This window comes from Oncorhynchus kisutch, linkage group LG2 (genome assembly GCF_002021735.2).
Source record: "Oncorhynchus kisutch isolate 150728-3 linkage group LG2, Okis_V2, whole genome shotgun sequence".
NCBI lineage: Eukaryota > Metazoa > Chordata > Actinopteri > Salmoniformes > Salmonidae > Oncorhynchus > Oncorhynchus kisutch.
Window position 1 is genome coordinate 49,241,512 of NC_034175.2, and position 21,446 is coordinate 49,262,957.

The 21,446-nt window shown below is 44.4% G+C and overlaps 1 protein-coding gene across 2 annotated transcripts in view; it reads right to left on the reverse strand.

Annotated features, from left to right (window-relative positions):
* The window catches only part of LOC109867748 (pleckstrin homology domain-containing family M member 3), a 49,536-nt gene extending 28,628 nt beyond the window's left edge, over positions 1-20,908 (reverse strand). For both annotated transcript variants that reach the window (XM_020457051.2, XM_020457028.2), the window contains exons 1-4: positions 20,792-20,908; positions 17,646-18,785; positions 5,905-6,148; positions 4,899-5,680 (exon numbers count right to left, since the gene is read on the reverse strand). In XM_020457051.2, coding sequence (XP_020312640.1) covers positions 4,899-5,680; positions 5,905-6,148; positions 17,646-18,156 — 1,537 coding nt within the window. In that variant the 5' untranslated portion in view covers positions 18,157-18,785; positions 20,792-20,908. The remainder of the gene's footprint in view (positions 1-4,898; positions 5,681-5,904; positions 6,149-17,645; positions 18,786-20,791) is intronic.
* Positions 20,909-21,446: the final 538 nt, after the last annotated feature.

Consider the following 21,446-nt stretch of genomic DNA (forward strand, 5'->3'; position numbering starts at 1 on the left):
GTGTCCAAACTTTTTACTAGTACTGTATATATCCATTGATTCTTGAAGAATATAACTTATAAATGCCTCATGAGCTTAGTTCAACTGTCATACACCATCAGAACCCAAAATATAAACTTGTTTTTCTCCAATGTTTGTAAACATTGTAGATGTAAACAAAAACTGTATAGTCTCATATCAAAATGATTGTTTTAACCATGTTATCAAGGATGGTCAGTCCTTGCATCCATTGTTCTGTCTATTAATCTGAGAGTCATTACATTTCTCCAGTCCCATCCCTACCAAAACAGAGGCAGGTTGGACATTTTGTTATTGTTTCGTCTGTGGATTTGCCCTTTAAACAGCTGCATATTATCAAGATATCAAAGTGTCACCAACAAATAGGTAAACAATAGACCTATAGCAAATGCAGCATTTGGCATTAATTTTTCACATGTAAATAGCACTTCTCAGTAGTGCTCAAAGCACCCCATTCCATGAGGGCAGCATTTATTTATCAACTGAAATCAATGAGCCCAATCAGTCCTCCATGACAACAAAATCATAAACAGAGTAGGGCTGGATAATGAGTCTTTAGTTTTTGGGTTATACTCAGGTAAAACTATTTGGCTAATCTATACTTCCATATTTCCAAGTCCTATTCTGGAAGATCAAGGGGTGTAACATTTATTGGAATGACTGGAATTCTGATAGACTTTGGTTTTTAATGTATAGATATAATTTAGTAGTTGTATTATATGTATTAGAAAGTGATGGGTTAGAAAAAGACTACATAACCAACCCATAAAGTCAAATGTAACATCCATATATGGCCAGCTAGGTAAACTTTAACATGGATTTATCCTGCAAAAGATGTCATTCAAATGGTAACATACATTTTTGTCTTCTAAAAGTATGTAATCAGATTACGTTACTGAGTTTGGGTAAGTTAAAAGTTACCTTACTGATTACAATTTTGGGCAAATAACTAGTAACGGATTACATTTAAAAAAAAACATGTTTTAAACTACCCAACCCTGAATATAGTGCATTCACATATTCATCTGACCAGTGACAATCTTATAGATGCATTTAGGTCACAGTTCAATATTCATCAAGAACTGATTTAAAAAAAATGTGTGTTCAGCCAGGCCCAGAATTGTTTTTGATTTATTTTCTTCTGGATTCATGTGAATACAGATGTAAGATCTTAATTTGACCCTTTCTCACAGCAGGAACATATAATGTGAAAATGTAAATTATTGTGTGGATTATAATTGTAAAAAATTTGTAGGGGTTGATATATTTTTAGTTAAGGTAAATCAAGTCTGATATTTTAATGTGGAAATTACAAAATGTAGAAGCATTTTTAAACCTAGAATACACTACATGTTTTCTGCAATAACAGGGTGATCAAATTAAGACCCTTCATCTGAAGCTTTGAGACGCCATGCCAAAACTCCTCATTACAGACCGCTGTTCTAACAAGGATATTTTGACTTCACTCTCCAGTCAAAAGAACAGCCGAGAAAGAAATGGTAAAGCACATGAGATTTGAGTCAGATTCTCCTCCCCAATTTGTCCTTAATGACATGTACTCTTATAACCTCCACCCAGCACAGCCAGAAGACGACTGGCCACCCCTCAGAGCCTGGCTCCTCTCTAGGTTTCTTCCTCGGTTCCTACCTTTCTAGGGAGTTGTCCCTAGCCACCGTGCTTCTACATCTGCATTGCTTGCTGTTTGGGGTTTTAGGCTGGGTTTCTGTGTAGCACTTTGTGACATCTGCTGATGTAAAAAGGACTTTATAAATACATTTGATGATTTGGCTAGCACAGGGAAGAACAAGGCAAGACAGGGGGAATGAAGGCAAGAAGATTCAACTCAAGGATTGTTTTTGGTTGTTTTGTTGCATTTCTTGGCCTATTGTGCTCTGGCCTCTTTACAAATTCCTAGACCATTAAGTTGCTGAGGTCTGATGGGTAATTAGTAGACACCAGAGCCCAGTTGAAAAGAGGGTGCACATGCTCCCTCAACCTTCCCCCCAGAATCACACACACAGGCACAGGAGGAGGCGGGGCCAATCCACCATCCATCATCTATCCTTTATGGGGGCTAACAAATTGGTGCCAGAGGGTGTCGGCCGGTGGGGAGGCGGGGGACAGAAGAGGCACAGGGTGCTCAATCACAGCCCCCAAATAGACAGAGGGGCGAAAGCTACAGTAATGGGGACCCCTGAACCCCCACGCCCCCCTCCTACACTCCCTGGCCATTGTGCTCTCTGTCAGACCCAACAATGGTAACTTCCCCTCTCTCCCACTCTCCTCTCTTTCTCCCACTCTCTCACTTTCCCTCTATTTGCCTGTTGTCCTCACCCCTCCTCATCGCATGTCCCCTAATCCCCCTAACAGAGCCGTGGAGGCCAGGGATATTTGTTTAGGGAAAAGCCATTAAACTGTAATACAACAGGCTGGCTCCTGACTCTCCATCCAAAGCTAAGTGACTGACAAGAACAAGCAGTCAAAAGGAAACTGGCACTCTACCAAGGAGCCAGGCAAGGGGATTGGGGAGGGCGGGAAGAGATAGAGAGAGGAAAAAGAGAGCGAGCGAGAGCACGAGAGAGAGAGAGAGAGAGAGAGAGAGAGAGAGAGAGAGAGAGAGAGGGAGATAGAGGGGGGACAGAGGGAGAGAATGAGCCAGAGAGAAAGAGTAGAGTTCAGTGAACACAGTGACAGCATGAGAGACTGTGTGAGTCTGAATGAACGAGAAAGAGAGAAAGGAGAAATAGGGAGAAAAAGAGAGCGCATAATTAAAGGGTTTTGTGAACAGAGCATGGGACAAGCTGTATCCAGCTGTTATTCTCTGCTTGTGTCTCATTCAAAGAGGTCTGCAGCCCGAGCAAAAAGAGCCCCTGTATCAAACAATTAGCTTCCGCATTGACGATAGCATCCCAGCCTCCCGGGCGCCTGTCTTTGATTATAAAAAATGATTTTTTTCCCTCTGCTTTATGCCGGCCAATTATCGTCAGGTGCCCCGTTCCCCTTGTTCAGTGGTCCTTTCAGACGGCATTAATAGAGCTGGTTACAGAGGAGAAGGAGGAAACCACCTCATTCATCCCCTTTTAGGAAGCACAGATTTCACACCCAGAAAGACCAAACACAGAGCCGCCATGGCTCCATTTACTGAGCTGTCAGACAGAAGAAGGGGCTATCTGGTCGTGAGATATCAGTTATGGTCCACTGAGGCTTAGGGAACGAAACAGATGTAATGGTGGAGACATCTCTAAGGGGAACTATGAACTGTAGCTACCTCTCTATAACTCCTACAAACATACAGGTCAGGTCATAAGCCTAGTAAATACAAAAACTGCTACAGTCAGCCAGCCAGCCAGCCAGTGTGTGTGTGTGTGTGTGAGAAAGCTGGTTATTTGGGGAGGGGGGTCTGTGACCCCCAGTGGTGTAACAGGTGACTGGTCTAAGCTCAAAGGACTGGTGGCTGTGGGTGAGAGCCCCAGACACCTTGATCCCCAGCCGCCCTTTTGAAGCCAACCACAACAAAGCTGCATTGCCAACAAAGGTAACGCCACCGCACAGGACTCTGGGTAATGCCATGTCGTCGTGCAGTGAAAAATAAAGAGAAACAAAAAAGGGGTGTGTGTTTTTTTGGGTTGTGGTGAGGTGAACTCATAAAATTACAGACCCCAAAAAATCTGTGGGTCTACCAAGTGTTCCATTGCTGTTTGTCTGTCTGTCTGTTTGTGTTTGTTTTGTTGGAGGGAAAGTGGCATTGACTGGGTGTATTGATACATCATCCAAAGTGTAATTAATAACTTCACCATGCTCAAAGGGCTATTCAATGACTGTTTTTATTTTTACTCATCTACCAATAGGTGCCCTTCTTTGCGAGGCGTTGGAAAACCTCCCTGGTCTTTGTGGTTAAATCTGTGTTTGAAATTCACTGCTCGCCTGAGGGACCTTATAGACAATTGTATGTGTGGGGTAGAGAGATGAGATAGTCATCAAAAAAACTATGTTAAACGCCATTATTGCACACAGAGCGAGTCCATGGAACTTATTAAGCACATTTTTACTCCTGAACTTATTTAGGCTTGCCATAACAAAGAGGTTGAATACTTATTGACTCAAGACATTTTAACTTTTTTTTAAATAATTTGTAAAACAAATAGGAAAATCATAATTCCACTTGGACATTACGGGGTATTGTGTGTAGGCCAGTGACTAAATACCTCAATGTAATCCATTTTAAATTCAGACTATAATAGAACAGAATTTGGAAAAAGTAAAGGGGTGTGAATATTTCCTGAAGGCACTGTAGATAGGATTGAGAGATACAAGGCCTATATTGCACCATCTGACAGTCATTAGGTAGCTACCCTCACAGAAGTATGCATCTGAGATTGTGTAATGCATGTGTTTGCAGAGCACTACTGAAGTATGCTGTCTCTTTCTGCAGTAATATCAATATATTTTTGACTAATGACAGGGATTACTCCTTGAGTCAATATAAAGCCACAGTTTTGATGGATTATGTGATAAAACATCTTTCCATAAAGAGTAGAGATATGTAGATGAACCAGTGATGTGACAGATTATATTTTTCGAACTTTAGTGAAGAATGTGTCCCTTTAGTGTCTGTGTAAAAAAATACTTTTCTGGGGGTTTATATTTTACACGTGTGCAAGTGTGTATTAACATGCATGTGTGAATTGGATTTTTTAAATGTAACCTTTGTTTTGGAAATGTGCTTTTAGCGTTCCCAACTCCCCCTGAGAGACCCTGGGAGAGTGGGGACACGGCCAGGGTCAGCCATTATCAACGGCGACCCTGGAGCAATTAGGGGTAAGTGCCTTGCACAGACTGACTGTGTGTGTGTCTGTGTGGTAACAGGCGGAGGTCTCTACCTGCACACCTGAAGCTCTGGGTGGTCAGGCCCTTCTCCACAGCCAGGCAGGTGAGGATACTGAGGAAGCTGGTGGTGACTGACTGTCTCTTGGCCCTCTGGGCATCCCTCTGCCTCCTCTCCCTGGAGGGCTTGGTCCTCAGCAGCACCCCCGTCCCCATCGACACTGCACCTGGCTGGGCCTGGCTGGAGCCCTGACCCTCCTCCCCCTGGGGCCTCTGGGCCGCCACGGCCGTCCGCAGGGCCTCCACCCAGTCCTGGGCCTTGAGTTGGCTCTCAGCCCGCAGACGGAGCACCTCTCTGGGGAAGACTGCCTGGAAACGGGCGGCGCTGGCCCCCTCGTCCCTCTGCACGGCCAGGCAGGAGGCCAGCGGGTAGCGGAGGACAGGCTCGGACACGGGCCCCCGGCCCTCGGTTGGGAAGGCCTGCAGCGTGGAACGACTCAGCACAAAGGTGAAAGCCCTCCAGTTGTTGAGGTCAGTCTGCTGGTGGAGCAGACCCACCTTAAGGACATCAGCACAGCGCTTGGTGAACAGGGGCAGAGCCGTGGGCCGGGCTGGGGGGAGATGCGAGGTATGAGGGGTCAGGGCAGCCTCAGCAGGACCAATGGGGTCTGGTCTGGTGTCGAGACCTCCAGAGGAGATGGATGACGACGGGGATAAGACTGGAGGCGGCTCTGCCTGTTTGTGGGCGGGCCGGGCAGCCAATACTCTCTCCCAGATCTGCCTCCTCCAGTCTAGCGCCTCCCACTGGCAGGCGGCACGTAACTGCAGGCGGGTGGAGCTGTTGAAGATGAGGTCAGTGAGTGGTCTATTAAAACATGCTGTTATGAGAGAAATAACTTAAATTGCAACTCATGTTTATGTAATTGACTTTTGACTCCAACAATCTTTGATTTATTTCATTTAACCTTTATTTATCCAGGAAGTTCCGTTCAGGTTAGAAGACCTATTTTAGGAAGGAGACCTGGCAAGAGGTCTCCTAAGAGTTGAGCACCTTTATTTTACCTGTTGAAGAAGAGGGCCTGGAGGACTCGTCCGTCCTGTGGTGGCTGGGGCTGGCTAACCCCCTGGCAGTGGGACAGGGAGTAGGCGGTGCAGAGCTGGCGGTTACCACTGCTGTCCAGGCTGTAGAGACGCAGCTCACAGGGGGTCAGCTCTAGGTGGCAGATGCTCCAACGACCCTTCTGACCCTCACGATGCTCCAGGGAGCCCTGCTTCACCACACTGCCGCTGCTGCTGTCTTTATGGGCTGGAACAAACACAACATATATTCAGCAACAGGATCCTCTGCAGAAAACACAATTTGATATACAGCAAAACACCCGTGGTGGAAAAAGAACCCAATTGTCATACTTGAGTAAAAGCAAAGATACCTTAATAGAAAATGACTAAACTAAAGGTGAAAATCACCCAGTAAAATGCTACTTGAGTCTAAAAGTCTAAAAGTATTTGGTTTTAAATATACTTAAGTATCGAAAGTAAAAGTATAAATCATTTCAAATTCCTTATATTAAGCAAATCAGGCGGCACCGTGTTACAGATAGCCAGGGGCACACTTCAAAACCAGACATCTTTACAAACTAACAATTGGTGTTTATAGTGACTCCGCCAGATCAGAGGCAGTAGGGATGATCAGGGATGTTCTCTTGATAAGTGTGTACATTTTTACATTTTTCCTGTCCTGCTAAGCATTCAAAATGTAACGACTACTTTTGGGTGTCAAGGAAAATGTATGGATTAAAAAGTACATTATTTTTCTTTAAGAATGTAATGTAGTAAAGTAAAAGTTGTTAAAAATATAAATTGTAAAGTAAAGTACAGATAGCCAAAAAAACTACTTAAGTAGTACTTTAAAGTATTTTTTACCCCACTGCTAAACACATAGGCTAGAACTACATTTATTAGGCCTTACTTGTTATATTGAACAATGTATAGCTACTGGAAGAGGTTACAAGTAGAAGATAACAGCCTTAGAAAGATTCAGAGGGCAGACAAAAGAACAGCGACTATCTGATTGCAAATGAGTACGGCGGAGTGGGGGGTGGGGGGGGGCCTTCCAATGGGCTAGGCTGCCAGCCACACATGCTATTACCACTCACAGAATGTCTGCAACAATTTCATCTTATTATCTGCTCATTGGATCAATAACACTGGCCTCCATTCAACAGTCAGCACTCAGCAGTGTGCTCTTGGCTAATATACCGCGTAGGACATTCATTCTCCCATCATTAAGGACACATCTTCAAAGCGTAGCCTGGAATTCTCAACTTATTAAACAACTCAAATGCGACACATTACTAAGAGCAGGGGCAAACTTCTAACTGCCTAGCCTATTCTGGGTCAGCTTGCTTAGCCAGCGTTTTCACTAAATGAATTAGGCTACCATGCAACTCCCGCCATTTGAGGGCCACAAATCTGATAGCACTTTTGACACGTTATTTATCGGAGCCAAACACAGATGTTCAGGTCTGAACGTGAGAGATGATATTTTGGTTTGTGATAGCAACTAGCACAGTTAGCTTTGAAAGTGCTTCCTGTGAGGTCAGCAGGAAGAAACAGCATTGTTACCCAGAACGCTGTGCAAACACAGAGAACCAGGAGAAACTCACTTATCTGGGGCACACCCTCTCTCTGCCCTTCCTCCCTCCATCCGTTTCTTTTACACACTCCTTTCTTTATCTCTTTTCCTTTCCATTCCTCCTTTTTGCATCTCATCTCTCAGCTTCCTGTTCAGGGGTTTGGTGGATTTTGACTTGTGCTGTGGCTGCACGTAGGGTGTAGAAGGGCAGACGTGTCTCCACCTACCAGTGGCCCAGGAGCATTGCTGAAGCCAAATAGCATTGCACGTAAATAGAAATGTCTGTGAGACATATAGGAGCCACTTTCCTTATCTGTAGTGCTCCAGCATACACTAGTTGTCATTGGAACACAACTCGCAGCCTTGACGTATACTTGTTTTTATCCTTATCAGAAATGTTGTTATACCAGGGTTCACAGGTGGGTGTAATCCTTGATTACTGATAATCAACTGACCAAAAAAATATTACTGGAGTTCAGTTCAATGTATCTTGTACTATACTGTTATGTAGCCTACCTGCAGTTTCACTCCCCTTTAAAAACCCAATAGGCTCTGACCCAACCTAGTCCCTGTTCACCTCTGTCAATCGAGGGTGGCAAAAGGCATCTGTGGGTCTGTAGGCTAATTTGTCTACGTTTGTCAGACGGAGAGAGCAGATGCCAGAAGCCCGGGACAGACGACCAGACGGCCGGGCCGGTTGGCCGCTGTGCTTTGGCCTTCGGGAGCCCCTCAGGCAAAGGTTGGGGGTGCTAGGGGGCTCGCCTGTCCCCCTGGGCTTCAAAGGCTCCTGTGAGCACGTGGGTGCGGTGTAGGTCACTGTTCATTTCACGCTACAAAGGAGGCGAGGCGCACGGACATGACTCAATTAGTAGAGTCGCAGTCGGCACTTTGCTTTGCTGGGCCTGGTCAACCAGCAGCATCCTAGCCCTACACGGCCCAAACCTCCACTGGATTGAACTGGCTGTCCTGACCCTGCATGGCCGTTAGTGCCACCTGATGCGATAGCGTTGCTGAAACGTCACAGGGACTTAACATTAACGTGATGTGAATGGTCTGGCCCAGAGGCAGGTGAGGAGAGGACATCTTGTTATGAACTCATTGTTGGTGTCTGAGCAATCAGTTCATATTATACTCAACTCAAAACTGTGTGGTTTAGCTGTGCCTTGTCCCCTAGTGATAGTATAATAGATTCACTAGATGAACTCGGCTAGCCTAATAAGATGGGGAAATACTTCTAGAAACGAGGCTAAATGTGGTTCAAATGGGCAATGGTCCCTTTCCTTCCTTCTTTCTTAACTACTGAGGTAAACGAAGGTGGTGGTGGGGTGTCCCATCCATCTTACTGCACAAAAACACTGACAGACAAGGTGTCACTTTGAGTCTTGCACTTGCATGCTAAAATACTCTTTAGGGACCAATAAATATGTAAATGCAGCCAGGAGCCCGATTGAGATTCAGCCTCCGCTTGACAGTCGCCACGCTCGGTGGAGAGTGGAGCAGAATTAAGAGGTGAGACACACGCACACACACACACACTGTTCAATTACTACACCACCGTTTGCGTGCCGTGACATCATGCTCCGGTAACGCTGTGAGACATGAACAAGCTAATGTTACGCCACGCAGCCTTGGGCCCCAACAGCCTGAAATCAAAACTGACATTCTGTAAAACCACCAACACATAGCTAACGCTTGCCTCAGTCCTGCAGCTAAAACGCTGAAATAGGATATCAGTCCATCCAGAGCTGTAATCGCACTAAAGCAGCTGCCTTAAGGCTTACATGGGGACGTGACAATAAACACTGTACATGGGCTAGGGTGTAATTTGGGGGGGAGGGTTGTACCAGGAATAGGGAGTACCGGTTAGGCTGCCAAAGTCCAGACAGAATTGCTAGAGCAGTCACTCTTACTGTAATGACTGACTGCCACACCCAGACAGACCAAGGACAGCCAATCACAACAGAACAAGTGCCATTTTATAACTTTGGCCTTTAGAGACGAGATGTTTTACCAATGGACCCCCTGGTGAATCCTGGACACCATAACCAGGACAGACAGACTCAAAGAGAACAGAAAGGAATGTTTTTTCCAGTAAGGAAAACATCCCAAACATACATATACATTATTAATGTTCTATTTCATTTGCTGGTTCCTAGTTACACCGAACAAAAATATAAATGCAACATGCATACACTTCTAAGATATTACTGAGTTACAGTTCATATAAGGAAATCAGTCAATTTAAATAAATTCAGTAGGCCCTAATCTATGAATTTAACATGACTGGGAATACAGATATGCATCTGTTGGTCACATCACAGATACCTTTAAAAAAAAGTAGGGGCGTGGAACAGCAAACCAGTCAGTATCTGGTGTGACCATCATTTACCTCATGCAGCCTGACACATCTCCTTCACATAGAGTTGATCAGGCTGTTGATTGTGGCCTGTGGAATGTTGTCCCACTTCTCTTCAATGGCTGTGCAAAGTTGCTGGTTATTGGTGGGAATTGGAACACGCTGTTGTACACGTCGATCCAGAGCATCCCAAACATGCTCAATGGGTGACATGTCTGGTGAGTATGCAGGCCATGGAAGAACTGGGATATTTTCAGCTTCCAGGAATTGTATGCCGATGCTTGCAACATGGGGCTGTGCATTATCATGCTTAAACATGAGGTGATGGTGGCAGATGAATGGCAAGACAATGGGCCTCAGGATCTTGTCACTGTATCTCTGTGCATTCAAATTGCCATTGATAAAATGCTATTTTTTCCCCATTGTCCGTAGCTTATGCTTGCCCATACCATAACCCCACCACCACCATGGGGCACTCTGTTCACAACGTTGACATCAGCAAACCGCTCGCCCACACGAAGCCATACACACTGTCTGCCATCTGCCTGGTACAGTTGAAACCCGGGATTCATCCATGAAGAGCACACTTCACCAGCGTGCTAGTCAGTGGAGACTCCTCAGAGGAGGAAGAGGAGGACCATCCTCCTCAGTGAAATTTCATAACAATAAAAAGTGAAACACTAAAAAACTTTTCCTTTATAGATACAACTATATATAGGTCACCAAATAATTGATTAAAACCGTTTTTTAATGGTCTATAGTAACTTCAACTGCACTCTCTGGGGTAGCACCATGGTGTAGCCAGAGGACAGCTAGCTTCTGTCTTCCTCTGGGTACATTGACTTCAATACAAAACCTAGGAGGCACATAGGCCTCACCCCCTTCCATAGACATACATGGTAATTATGACCACTTCCGGAGGACAACCTCAAACCAAATCAAACTTTTGCAGTACTGACATGTTGTCCATCCAATCATAGGATTAGGACCAGAGAACGAACCTAGTGTGTTGTATTGGGGTTGTGCCGCAAAGCATTATGGTGGGTTCTATGTATTGAGAAGCTTGGTGGATGCCAACCGCTGTTAAACCTCATCAAAGAAGATGAAGAGAAGCTTGGTGACATGATTTGATAGCTTCCATCGCATCATCCATTAAAAGTTAGATTAAAGAAAGAGGTGGACACGGCACATTTTTTCGCACACGCTGGAGTAGGCTTTCCACTTTCTTCCGGTATTTATTTAGCAAATATAACACAATCAAATCAGGACAGACCCAAGCAAAACCTTATTACACAAATGTTGTATGGGTTGAAAACGAGACTAATTTTCAGTCTGTTCAACAGTAGGCTACTAATAAGAGCAACTGCATACAGCCTACGTGCGCTGTCCATTTGGTCTGGGTAACTGTAAGGAGAAAATGTGAATGTGATCAAATTTGGTTTATATTCAAAATGTGGCTGGCTAGGCTGCCTATTCGTTTTCAATCCCAAATTGTTAACTGGAATTAATCAACATAATAGCGATGACAGATGTGCGTCATTTTTTTTTACAAGGCCTACAGTTACATAGAACTGCATGATGCAAACATTCATAAAGCAAGCTCAGCCCTGTGAGTGCTATTGTCTATCAGTTGTTGTCTCTGTGTCTGGGTAGTTTGCTAATCTAGTCTTAACTATAATTCATATAACATAGTATAAGGTTGCTGCAGTTGGACAGGGTTTTCACCCCCCAGGGGCCAGGAGTTTTTAAAAAACATGTGACCTGATTAGGAAAAACTGGTCCCATCATAGCCCTTACAACATTTTTACAACGGATTAATCACTGTCACACCTTATAGGGTCTCCAGCTAACAGATGAGGAAAAGCTCTGGGCCCCCGGGGGTAAAAATTGCCCCGCCACTCTGGGACCTATGGAGCCACCAGTCTGCTTGCAGTTGTCAGTTATGTGGATGACCAGGGCTTTATTCAGGAATGTTTCTTGGGCAAGTGGGTGGGTGAGATGCGCAGTCTGTGTTTAACTTCATGGAGAAACTTGTTGTTCAAACCTATGGTGCAGCTGTAATGGAATGTACAGTTGAAGTCAGAAATTTACATACACTTAGGTTGGAGTCATTAAAACTCGTTTTTCAACCACTCCACAAATGTATTGTTAACAAACTATAGTTTTGGCAAGTCGGTTAGGACATCTACTTTGTGCATGACGCAAGTAATTTCTCAGGTTATTTCACTCAATTCACTATCGCAATTCCAGTGGGTCAGAAGTTTACATACACTAAGTTGACTGTGCCTTTAAACAGCTTGGAAAATTCCATAAAATTATGTCATGGCTTTAGAAGCTTCTGATTGACTCAAATTATGTCAATTAGCCTATTGGAGGTGTACCTGTGGATGTATTTCAAGGCCTACCTTCAAACTCAGTGCCTCTTTGCTTGACATCATGGGAAAATCAAAATAAATCAGCCAAGACCTCAGGAAAAAAATGTGTAGACCTCCACAAGTCTGGTTCATCATTGGAAGCAATTTCCAAACGCCTGAAGGTACCACGTTCATCTTCATCTGTACAAACAATAGTACGCAAGTATAAACACCGTGGGACCACGCAGCAGTCATACCGCTCAAGAAGGAACCGCGTTCTGTCTCCTAGAGATGAATGTACTTTGGTGCGAAAAGTGCAAATCAATCCCAGAACAACAGCAAAAGGACCTTGTGAAGATGTTGGAGGAAACAGGTACAAAAGTATCTATATCCACAGTAAAACGAGTCCTATATTGACATAAACTGAAAGGCCGCTCAGCAAGGAAGAAGCCACTGCTCTAAAACCGCCATAAAAAAAGACAGACTACGGTTTGCAACTGCACATGGGGACAAAGATCATACTTTTTGGAGAAATGTCCTCTGGTCTGATGAAACAAAAATAGAACTGTTTGGCCATAATGACCATCGTTATGTTTGGAGGAAAAAGGGCGAGGCTTGCAAGCCAAAGAACACCATCCCAACCGTGAAGCACGGGGGTGGCAGCATCATGTTGTGGGGGTGCATTGCTGCAGGAGAGACTGGTGCACTTCACAAAATAGATGGCATCATGAGGCAGGAAAATTATGTGGATACATTGAAGCAACATCAAGACATCAGTCAGGAAGTTCAATCTTGGGTCTTCCAAATGGGACAATGACCCCAAGCATACTTCCAAATGTGGCAAAATGGCTTAAGGACAACAAAGTCAAGGTATTGGAGTGGCCATCACAAAGCCCTGACCTCAATCCTAAAGAAAATGTGTGCGAGCAAGGAGGCCTACAAACCTGACTCAGTTACACCAGTTCAGTCAGGAGGAATGGGCCAAAATTCACCCAACTTATTGTGGGAAGCTTGTGGAAGGCTACCTGAAACGTTAAACAATTTAAAGGCAGTACTACCAAATACTAATTGAGTGTACCGGTATGTAAACCTCTGACCCACTGGGAATGTGATGAAAGAAATAAAAGCTGAAATAAATTACTCTACTATTATTCTGGCATTTGATATTCTTAAAATAAAGTGGTGATCCTAACTGACCTAAGACAGGGATTTTTTATAAGGATTAAATGTCAGGAATAGTGAAACTGAGTTTAAATGTATTTGGTTAAGGTGTATGTAAACTTCTGACTTCAACTGTATCTGCTACTTGTATTTCCAACTAAGTCCTCTCCTGTTCCCTGATTAAGAGGTGATGACCACTCCACACTACTACCATTGTCAACTCTGTCAAGACATGAACTGAAGCCACGTCTCATGTGCACGCTCATCCACTGGCACATTGAACGTTTTCTCTCCAATCACGGAGTAGCCCTATCAATTGTCTCTCATTACTGTATATAGTCAATCACATACACAATTACACATTGATTTTACTTGCTTGGACTAACTCATTCTTAACTCTTTAGTCTGTGTGGTGTGTTTTATTATAGTTTTTCTTCCCAGTCAAACCCTGAAGTTAAGCCTCTGAACACCTCAACACCTGCCTCATACCCTCAATCACAGCTGTGATCCCTTCCCAACACTAATTAGCCCTCCCATTCCCCATAATATACATTTATAGTACAATATTAAATGCTTTAGGTTAAAATAATTACTAAACACACTCTGATGTCTCTGTGCGTCCCGTGCCTGTACCGTGGGTCTCCCATCCTCCTCAATTTTTCAAGTCACCAGCCTCCACTGGTGCCAGTGGCTATCGAAGGTGAGCATTTGCCCTCTGAAGTCGGTTACGACCGTCTGCGGTTGAGGCCAGTTGGACGTACTGCCAAATTCTCTAAAATTATGTTGGCTTATGGTAGAGAAATTAACGTTCCATTCTCTGGCAACAGCTCTGGTGGACATTCCTGTAGTCAGCATGCCAATTGCACTCTCCCTCTAAACTTGAGGCATCTGTAGCATTGTGATGTGTGACAAAACTGCACATTTTAGAGTGGCCTTTTATTGTCCCCAGCACAATGTGTATCTGTGTAATGATCATGCTGTTTAATCAGCTTCTTGATATGCCACTTGTCAGGTGGATGGATTATCTTTGCAAAGGAAAAATGCTCACTAACAGAGAAGTAAACAAATTGGTGCACAGCATTTTAGAGAAAAGTGTTTTGTGCGTATGGACATTTTCTGGGATTTTTTTTATTTCAGCTCATGAAACATGGGACCGACACGTTGCATTTATATTTCTGTTCAGTGTTGATGAAAAGTCAACAGAACTGAGATTCATTAGATGAGGTGAACCAATTGAAAGACGAATTAACAGCTAATAAAGCTAGGCTATACATTAAAATCCCAGAAGTACATGTCTGGTCTAATGTCTTAAAACAACCATATAAAACCTTAACGAGTAGATTGGTAAATTAAGTAAAATCCCTACAGCACTGACAGCTGAAGGTCGCTGTGAAGCCCACTCTCACTGCCTAGCTTCTGGCCATGCTGAAATCAACAGATCCATCAGCATTAGTGAGTGAGTGTTGCTGCTGAGGAAATCAGTAAATATCACCCCACGGGGACTCTGCAGGAGTACGTGGGCTGGGGTCTTTATGAGGGAACGTTTACCGCTGGCAGTGGGAAAGGGAGGAAGCATTCTTGCATACCAGTGGCACCAAAGCCTCCTTTCCCTGTTGCATCTAATGTGACAACAACTGCAGTGGATCTCCATTTTAGTCACATTGTTCAAGATGGTGGGGATTTCATGGTTTTCTCTTATCAAATAAACAGTTCTGCTAAGGTTTGTCCTAGAAGAGACAGCCTGGGTCTCCCGAGTGGCGCAGTGGTCCAAGGCATTGCATCGCAGTGCTAGCTGTGTCACTAGAGATCCTGGTTTGAGTCCAGACTCTGTCGCAGCTGGCTGCGACCGGGAGACCCATGGGGTGGCACACAATTGCCCCATCGTCGTCCGGGTTAGGCCGGCAGGGATATTCTTGTCCCATCGCGTACTAGCAACTCCTGTGGCGGGCCAGGTGTAATGCACGCGGACACGTCACCAGGTGTACTGTGTTTCCTCCGACACATTGGTGCGGCTGGCTTCCGGGTTAAGCTGGCATTCTGCCAAGAGGTGCTGCTTGGCTGGGTCATGTTTTGGAGGACGCATGGCTCTCGACCTTTGCCTTTCCCGAGTTTGTACGGGAGTTGCAGCGATGGGACAAGATTATAATCGGATACCACGAAATTGGGGAGAAAAAGGGGGTACAAGCGCACCTAGGGGCCTACCTACACAGTGCACACAATCAAATGTCATGGAAATATGTTGTACAGGACAAGAAAGAATACAATTAGGCCTACATAAAAGCATTGCCAACTATAATGACTGGCAAACAGCAGTATCTGTTCGGATGCTAAGTGCTGTTGAATGCAGCCCATGATTTTACTATCCTCTTGTGAAGCCTAACTATCCATCCCTCTCCCTGCCTTGAGCCAACTAATGTCTTTTCAGTCGTATGCTAATCCCTCCTAATATGAGGGATAATTGGGCCTCTCTTTCTCCTCATTTGAGTACATTTGGTGACAGAATGACATATTATGGTCTCTCCCTAAACAAATACAAACAAGCAGACTAAACAACATGCATCAGGGAGGTTTGTATTATTCACCACATTATCTATCCTGTTACCTAGTCACTTTACCCCTACCTATACAGTACCAGTCAAACCTTTGGTCACACCTACTCATTCCAGGTTTTCTTTATTTTTTACATTGTATAATTATAGTGAAGACATCAAAACTATGAAATAACATATAGAATCATGTAGTAAACAAACATGTTAAACAAATCAAATGTGGAGATCACATTGGTTCCCACTGTGAAGCATGGAGGAGGAGGTGTGATGGTGCTTTGCTGGTGACACTGTGATTTACTTAGATTAAGGCACACTTAACCAGCATGGCTACCACAGCATTCTGCAGCAATATGCCATCCCATCTGGTTTGGGCTTAGTGGCACTATCATTTGTTTTTCAACAGGACAATGATCCAACACACCTCCAGGCTGTGTAAGGGCTATTTGACCAAGAAGGAGAGTGATGGGGTGTTTCATCAGATGACCTGGCCTCCACAATCACCCGACCTCAACCCAATTGAGATGGTTTGGGATGAGTTGGACCGCAGAGTGAAGGAAATGCAGCCAACAAGTGATCAGCATATGTGGGAACTTCTTCAAGACTGTTAGAAAGCATTCTATGTGAAGCTGGTTGATAGAATGGCAAGAGTGTGCAAAGCTGTCATCAAGGCAAAGGGTGGCTACTTTGAAGAATCTCAAATATAAAATATATTTAAATGTGTTTCACAATTTGTCTACACTATTATTCTACAATGTAGAAAATAGTAAAAATTAAGAACCTTGGAAAGAGGTGTGTCCAAACTTGACTGGCACAGTACATACTGTAGCTACCTCAATTACCTCGTACCCCTACACCGACTGGTACTCCCTGTATTTAGCCATTGTTATTTTCTACTCCCTACATATAGCCATGTTATTTTCTACTCCCTACATATAGCCATGTTATTTTTACTCATTATTCACTGTGCATTTATTCCTCATCACTTTCTATTTTGTTATCTTTAACCCTGCATTGTTGGAAATGGACCCGTAAGTAAGCATTTCACTGTTAGTCTACACCTGTTGTCTATGAAGCATGTGACAAATAACATTTGATTTATTTGATCCTGAGTGGCCATTGCTGTGTTCCAGAAGAATACAATACTGTCTGCTGCATGCAGTACAGCTGTGTCATAGCCTATGCCTATTCGTTTTCTCTAGGACGCTGAAATTATCTTCATTTAGACAAAGGTGGAAACTAGTCCTTGCGGTAATTGGCCAGGGCAATGTACACGGTCACTGACATAATCGTTGGGGGGGGGGGGGGGGGGGGGGGGGGGGAGTTCATTAACATGCATTGTATAAAAGAAAGTCCACTCATCAGCGCTTCTACACCCCCGCGCATCTAACGTTAGCGGTTTAGATGCTGGAGCATCAAACGACCGTTGGAAAGAGGAGGTGTAGACAGTTTAATAGACAGACTTAATTAGCAAAACAATTGCTTATAATCTTTAGCAAATAATACCGCTAATAAGTCAAGTTTATCTACATGAGAATATAGTTATTAAAAATGTTTTTCAAAATGTTTTATGTAGGCCTATTTTTTAAATGGTTTTGACAGTTATTTTATTTTCATGACTGTCTTCCTCCATAACCGTCACACGGTTATTCAATTACCGTCACAGCCCTATTATTAACCAATAATACATAAGCTGTGTGTCCTTATCAGCTAACCAAAGAAGAAGGACATACTCTTCCTTCCAGCCTTACCTTCTTCTCTCTGGTCGTTGAGAGCAATGTTCTTCAGCATGTTCTTGTCCACAGCAGGCAGGCCATTAGCGTTGTCTGTGTAGGATGGCCGGTAGTTGACATCAGAACGTGAGCGGTTGTGGCCTTTCTTAAAGGCCGTGTTGGAGGAGTTAGAGGTGGTGTTGTTGGTGTCCTTGGTGTGGGCAGCCAGGTCGTTGGTGGAACGAGCACGACTCCTTTTCCCCTGCCTCAGAGCCAGCACGCTGAAGGCAGAGGGCTGGTCAGCCCAGGCCACGTTACGGGGGGACACCTCGGTCCCCTGCTCCCTGGCCAGCAGGCCCCACACCCCGCTAGAGCTCAGCTTCCCCAGGGCTGCAGACATCTCCTGCAGCTTGGGGTGGTGTTGCCTAGGCTGCCGGAACCCATCCCCACCCTGGCAGTGGCTTTGGCCTCCACCCCCATCCAGGCAGTGTAAGAAGTCCTCAGTGGCCTCCAGGGCAGGACTAATGTCCTCCACCTCCAGCCCTTCCATGGTGCTCCCGGGGTGGGTCCCTCCTAGAGGCTGTTAGGGCAGGCGGGTGGTCCTCTATGGGGCGGGATGGTCCTCTATGGGGTGGGGTGGTCCTCTATGGGGCGCGGTGGCTCTGGAACTTGCAGGCAAAGCATCTGCCGTCTGAGCCCCAGAGGGAGGCAGTCTGAGCGGATGGTGTTACTCGAGGGCAGGAAGCTCCTTCCAGGACAACAATCCCTCTTTAACACAGCTCTGTTAATCAACTAGCTAGAGGCGGATGATCCTATTGAGTTAATGCTAGAGATTGGCACAGTAAGAGGAGTAGGTCTGGCCTTTGCCAGAAATTCTCATGGCACAGTTTTGGGTGGCACTGTTTTTCTTACACAGGCCGATACACACACACACTTGAAGAACTGTGGTGCTGTGTGTGTGTGTGTGTGTGTGTGTGTGTGTGTGTGTGTGTGTGTGTGTGTGTGTGTGTGTGTGTGTGTGTGTGTGTGTGTGTGTGTGTGTGTGTGTGTGTGTGAGAGAGGGAGAGAGAGAGAAAGAGCTTTCACATGAATCCACATATGGATGTGTGTAACAAAGAAGAATGCTCCGCCTCCACATTGGGTGATGATGTCAACAAAAGGGGTCAATATGAAGATTCACTGTGTCGTGGTAAAGAGGGAACAAAAAAAGGAAGCATGTCAGGGTTGATTATCGGACAGTAAGAAACACAGAACAGGGTCAACATCAGTTAGGTTTAGCACTGAACGAGGCTAAGCAAGCTTCACATTTCCCATTATCATAGAACATGCTAATTATTCTGACAGATAGCCTAAAAATAGTTAAACCCTCACTACCAGCAATCTTAACTCATTGTAAATCAATTACCTACAATCAATCTGAACCTACCCTCAATCATCACCTAAAAAGGGTCTCAAATGGACGTCTCCTCAAAGTCAGACTCATCATCGGAGGCTCCCTCAACTGTTCGGATCATCCCAGTTTGAGGGAGTAAATGGAGTCTAACACACAGCCAACGTGTGCCTCAGGCATGGACCAACCTGGTTGGAGCGGGGTTCCCTTTCATCTGCCCAGACAGTTTAGCCTCTCACTGTCAGTGTTTGTTGTTATTTTTCTCTTCCTCCCCGATGCAACCTCTGACTCCTCATCTATCGCTACCTCTCCCTCTCTCACTGACAGGCCCATCGATTTTCCCTGCCTCCCTCCCTTGCCCCTCCCGGCTCAGGGTCTTTCACTTTCTTCCAGTAATGAATTATTTAGAGGGCATTACATCACCATTAGCCAATCGCTGGACGGCATACAGTCAGTACTTCACTTAGAAAGGGTGATGTGGAGGAAGGGGGTGATGGTGGGGAGGTGGATGGATCAGTAAGGAGGCAGGCCAGATGAGGCTGTGCTTAGGAATGTTGTCTCCGTGACAACAACCCTGGCCAAAGGCTGGGGCAGGTTGTGACTCCAGCTTCAGCAGCTATCGGACTCATCAATGTCTCTTCAGCAATGACCTCACTGCATCTAATGAAACACTATGTCGTCATGGCTATGTACTGTATGCTCATAGCAAACTAACATCCAGACAATCATCCTGCACTAAAGAGTACGCCCAACACTAGGAAAACATATTCAACCATCCCCAAGAGCAAACGGTAAAAAGGAAAACACACATCATAACATTTGACATGAGTGACCTTGACTCAAAAAGGCTTGGTTGCACGTGATGGGTTAAGTGCATGACTGTCTGAGGCTAGCAGCACCCCCAGCAGCAACCAGCAGCTGAGTCACGACTGTGTCCTCACCTTCCCAGCAGACCACCCTGTGTGACACAGAAGCACACAGTGCCTCCTCACTGACTTTTTATATCCCTCTCACACAGCAGCACACAGCAGGCATTGCATCCTCCCTTAGGGTATCAAGCATAAGCATTTCGCTACACTCGCAATAACATCTGCTAACCATGCGTATGTGACCAATACAATTTGATTTAGGGCAGTAGCTAGCATCAGTGTGTCTGTCTGTAAGCATGAACATATAGTCTATAGCTAGATAGACTATACACTTCTTTATTTTATATATTCATTTGAAATGGTGGTAACGTTAACTAGCTAACAGAGGAAGTGTCTCTAGTGCAGTTAGCGATTCCTTGATCAATACAAGGGGAAAGCGCAGTCAAGACAGGTGTCTTTCTTAGAACTTCAGTCGACTAGTTGTTATCAACGCAAGTATTACAGTTTTAGATAAGGTTAGACATCCTGACCAGCTGCATCCTGCTTGAGTGGTTCACTGACATAACTAGTTAGCAAGCTATTTAGCTAGCCCCAAACTAGCACCGAATGTTAGACCACTTCCAACATTCGTCATTGAAACAATAATGACGTAGCTTGTAGAGCTTGCCTCACGGTACCAATCTAGATAAACGACTCAGCTAGCTACCTGTCCATCATCTACTGTAACTAGCTAACTTAGCAAGCTAGCTAACGTTAGCTAGCCTCCATCCTTGAACAATGTCATTTTGATAGCAGGGGAAAACCATCTACACGCGCAAATATGTATCAATATTTGTTAACATTGTATTTCAAAAACAACATAAAGCTAGCTAAATACCCACAGGCACGTCTCCGAGAAAAAAACAAATATATAAATCGTGACTCACCTGAATCTGTTTACAAATATGTAATTTTCTGGTCCGTCAGCGAAAACGTTCACCGGATGGAACTAATAGTTCCGTCATTAAATGTTCCGTCTCAATTCTGCCGGGGGAGTTATTGCATGGTCTTACAACTTGTGTGAGTTTGCCATGCATTCTAGAGAAGTTTTCCATGCGTTCTAGAGAATGGTAGAAGTTTGCCATGCATCCCAGATCAGGTCAGAAGAATTACTGTACAGAGTTGTAAATTCTTCAATATCATGCATAGTAATGAATTATTGTATAAGTAATAATGTAATAGTATGATAATATTAACATGATAATGCTGGTGTTATTATAATTTCAACATTAATCGAAAGAACCTAAGTGTGTAATAATAATCGACAACCTTTTGGTGAGTTGCTAAACCTTGTATCCCTCTGTCGCAATCACCTCTTTTTTTTTCTTTTTTTTTTAACCATTTATTGTATTTTTTAATTCACACAAATTAACCTACAGTTGTTTCAAGACCAGTATAATACCAATCTAATGACTAAGGCAGGTGACAGCAGCGGGGGGAACATTTCAAACTGACAGTCCTACAGAGGTCATAAAGACATTTCTCTAATGACGAATCTGAGTGGAGGGGTGGAGGAAAGAGAACAGAGTATGTTTTTTCCTA